We start from the raw sequence: 4,286 nt of genomic DNA on the forward strand, positions 1-4,286 counted from the left end.
GCAGGGGCAAGCACACTCATCAAAGGCATGGCAAGCAGGAAAGAGCAGGCCCAGTGAGATCAACTTCATGAAATCACCAGAAGTCAGTCATTGAGATTCCTGTGACTTCAGAAGTGTATTAGACCTCCAAACACCTATTGTCCACATGTAGGTCCTTCAATAAGAATTTTATGTATGCTTATTTCTTCTATTGTTATATTATGTAAAAACCAACACCGAGAGAGTGGGACTGACTCTGTGTAACGACTTTTCCACTTAAATCTCCCTCACGCACAAGTGTCTTTGTGCACATTCATCTATACACCATAGATGAAAACACACAAAGACAATGGTCATCCTCGGTTACCGAGAGACTACTACCACCACCACCACCACCACCATCCTATTGTTTTATATATATATATATATATATATATATATAATAATAATATATAAATATATATTTTTTTCTTTATGAGAAAAACATTCTATCTAGTTAAGGAGAGTATTACAATGTAATTTTTACAACGTCATTTAATGTCTTTGCAATTGTGTTGATTGGCCAAAACTACAGGAAAAATAAACTTATCTATGAGGTCTCATATATTATTGCCTTCAGTGGATAGTCACAGGGCTATCTTGAAGTTGGGCGAATGGGGCTAGCTTCCTGTTGAAGGAAGTGCTTCATTCAAAAGAGGAGGTATTTGGGGAGGACTCCTGGGATAGTCTCAGACAGAGAAAGGGAAGAAGACTGGACCGAGAAGGTAGGGCAGAGGGAGAGAACCAGAAGGTTTTCACTTTGGGCCAGATTCTCTCTCTCTCTCTCTCTCTCTCTCTCTCTCTCTCTCTCTCTCTCTCTCTCTCTCTCTCTCTCTCTCTCTCTCTCCTCTCCACTCCTCTCCTCTCCCCCCCCTCTCTCTCTCCCCCACCTTTCTCTCTCCCCCCCCCACCTCTCTCTCTACCCCTCTCTCCCCCTCTCCCTCTCTCTTGGTGATTAATTCACCTGTCCAGAGGCACCAGCATTTGCTGCCTAACAAAATGGGAATAAAATAGCTTTCAATAAGGTTGTCCAATTTGCTGAAGACAAGAATCTCTTCCTAGAAAAGGGAGAAGTGGAGTGTGTATGTTAGGCCTTCTGTGATGAAGGGAGGCATGACCCCAACCCTACCTCAGTATTCAGCCCTTCAAAGAAAGCCACACAAGACACATATGGCCAAGCAGCGGCCTTTTAGTGGAGAACGAGACAGCTGCCAAGAGTGGTGCTGTCCACAGTGATCTCCGATTTGCATAGGAGATTATCCGAAAATGAGTTATTTCCTCTTCCTTTTCCTCTCTCTCTTTCTCTTCCTTTTCAGGTTCCCCAGGGTAGCGGGGCAGGGGTGCTAGGCCTGGGGAATCCCCGGCCCCAATAGTCTCTCAATAGCGGCATGGATGTCTCCACCAGTAGCAATAAGTGCTTGCAAGTTGGCATCACGGTTGGTGAAGCCCATTGCCTTCAGCTGGTCCAACTCCTGCTGGTAGCGTCCTTCAGCTGGAGGTGGTGACCGTTGTGGTGGTGGAGGGGGTGGTGAGGTCTGAAGGGTAGTGGGGCTCGCATGGGCCAAGGACTGGAGGAGCTGCAGCACAGCTAGTGTGGGTTGCTGGGTGGACACCCGAGCATTTGACCCACCAGCTATACCCACCCCATGGCCCCCACTGGGCCTTCCGGAACCACGAAGGCAGGGTCCCAGACCTGGAACCTCCATGGAGAGCGTCTGCAGGCCCTGCTCAATCTGCAGCCAAGCCTGTAGAGCCCGAGGATTAGTGAGGATAGGCAGCAGGGGCAGACGGGGCCTTAAAGGGCTGCCAGTAGTGAGCTGGTGCAGCAGAGCTGGGTTCTGATGCAGCGCATGCAGGGCATTCCGCAGGGCAGAGGTAGAGGGTATGGATGGGCCAGGCAGGGAATCTTTGCCTACAGTTGGGGACACATCATGTGAACCAGGCCCTAGACCCATGAACAGATTAGGCATGCTAGTGCTATATGAGTTTCCCCGTGAAGGGGTTCCTAGAACTCTGCCCTGAGTCCCAGGCCACATATTCCCCAGCCGAAGAGTTCCAGCTGCAGGAGAAGAGTTAGAAGGACCAGACAAGGAAGCTGGGCCCTTGGCCCGGGGCGAGGAGGCTGGGACTGTGAGCATCAGCTGTTGGATATCAGCATAGACCTGTCTTAGGGCATTGTCACCCCCAGGAACAGCCTTCAAAGCCCCCAGACCTCTCTCATCTGCTCTTAGCATCAACAATTCCCTTAGCAGCGCGGGGCTCCTCAGGGCCTCAGGCACGGTCTCAGCAGTGTGGGCTGGTGGAGCGTGCTGTGGCTGACCTATCAGCCGCCCGGGTCCAGTGCCAGGAGAAGGGTTGGTACTGGATGGGTTTTCACCCAGTAGACCTTGTATGGATGGATCATCCAGGAATTGCACTACAGCTTCCGGGACTGCCATGAGGAGTTGAGTCAGATGGCCAAGGAAGTCGGCCAGATCCGGTGAGCCTCGGGCTATGCGTCCCAGCCTGGCCAGCAGACCAGAAGCCACTGAGCTCGGGGAGGACCCGGGGATGTTGCTACCTGGAAGAGGTTGGTTTGAGGTGGCATGTGTGCCAGACATGGGAGGTGAGGCAGGTGTGGCAGGCGTATGGCATGAGCGGGTGAATCCAGGGAAGCGGTACCGCACCACCAGATGGACGGTAGTGCCATCGAGAACTCCCCTCTGGTTCAGTGTGTCCTGGTCTCGCAGGATCTTCCCTGTGAAGATGAGCACCAGACGGTTCACATCATAATTAAGACGCTTTGAGATCTGCTCTTTGAACTCCCTAACACTGCAGTTCTCTGCCAGGGTGAACTCCTGGCGCTCCTGTGGTGTCTTTGTTGTTACTGTGATGATGCGCGGCGGCTGGGGCTCCCGCCCTGCCACCAGCCGGCTGTCTCCTGCTTCTTCCCGGGCCCCCGCCATGATTCAGTGACGCGCCAGTGCCGATCTATCTGCCCAAATCCTTCGGGCCTGGTGCCAGACACGGTGGGGGAGGATGTGGGGCGCTGTGTCTGCTGGGGTGGGGAGCAACGTTGGCCTTGGAGAGCTACCCTAGCTCCCGGCTCTGTGCCAATTCCACCTCCCAGCTCGGTGCTCAGGCCCGTGGCTGTGTAACTCCGCAGCGTCCTGGCTCCCCCTGCACCCAGGGCTGTTCCCCATCAGCATCTGGGCCAAGCCAGAGCTAGACCCTTTGCCTTACCCGTGGGGAAGGCTCGGGGGAATATGACCTCAGCAATGAGGTCACAATGAGGAGCTGGCTAGGAAGATGATGCGTGCTGAGCACAAGCTTCTAGAGAAAAGGAGGAGGAAGCAGGACGGTAGTTACTCATAAAAGAGTGGGGAGCTACCCTCAAGCTGTCTTTTTTTTTTTTAACTCATACCTTCTGTCTTAGAGTCAATATTGTGAATTGGCTCCAAGGCAGAAGAGTGGTAAGGGCTAGGCAGTAGGGGTTAAGTGACTTGCCCAGGGTCACACAGCTGGGAAGTGTCTGAGGCCAGATTTGAACCTAGGACCTCCCATCTCTAGGCTTGACTCTCAATTCCACTGAGCCACCCAGCTGTCCCCCAAGCTGTGTCTTAAAGAGCCTTATGACCATCAGCTGATCATCCTGCCTGAAATTCCACCATTAGAGTACTCTTCCTATCTGTTAAACATCACCCTCTTCAAATCCCTCTCAGGAGGAAGAACACCTTAGGCCAATATCATATCATTCATGTCATAAGAAGGATTGGGAGTTTCTTTCTGAAGAGATCCCAAAAAGATCTTGGCACAGGCTATAACTTAATATGGGATAAAAACAAAAGTCCTTTACTTGGGATTAAAAATAAGGTGCACAAATTGATAGTAGGTAGGAAGATATGACTGAATGAAATAGTACATGTGGAAAAAAAAAAGAAATGTTACTGGATTCAGACTCAGTTTTGTAAATTAACAGAATGATAAAACAATCACAAAAGCTAATACAAGCATAGAATCTTATCAAGAGTTTTACCATAGTCAGAATAAAAGTAGTTTGTCTTTTAATTTGGTCAGCCTGTATATGGAATTATAGAAACCAGTCTGAAGCACTGTATTTTAGTGAGTACCTCGAGTAACTGGATTCTGCCTTGAGGATGGCAACTAGAATGTTGTGGGAACTGAAGACCAAAGCAAATTGATTAACTTAATAGTTAGGGTTAACCTGGGGGTGAGGGGAATTTAGGAAGAAAGGATTTAAGTCCCTACTATGTACCATCCATTATATT

The 4,286-nt window shown here is 50.1% G+C and overlaps 1 protein-coding gene across 1 annotated transcript; it reads right to left on the reverse strand.

Annotated features, from left to right (window-relative positions):
- Positions 1 to 1,191: 1,191 nt before the first annotated feature.
- Positions 1,192 to 3,249, reverse strand: LOC100022717 (ubiquilin-1-like). Its single transcript, XM_016422047.2, has one exon. The coding sequence runs from the start codon at positions 2,961 to 2,963 to the stop codon at positions 1,362 to 1,364; it is 1,602 nt and encodes a 533-aa protein (XP_016277533.1). The 5' UTR covers positions 2,964 to 3,249; the 3' UTR covers positions 1,192 to 1,361.
- Between the last annotated feature and the right edge of the window lie 1,037 nt (positions 3,250 to 4,286).

The sequence above is a fragment of the Monodelphis domestica genome, chromosome 4, assembly GCF_027887165.1.
Source record: "Monodelphis domestica isolate mMonDom1 chromosome 4, mMonDom1.pri, whole genome shotgun sequence".
NCBI classification, from domain to species: domain Eukaryota; kingdom Metazoa; phylum Chordata; class Mammalia; order Didelphimorphia; family Didelphidae; genus Monodelphis; species Monodelphis domestica.

Bases quoted from the DNA above. Each gene is read 5' to 3' on its own strand.
- LOC100022717 (XM_016422047.2), bottom strand. From the start codon at position 2,963: ATGGCGGGGGCCCGGGAAGAAGCAGGAGACAGCCGGCTGGTGGCAGGG.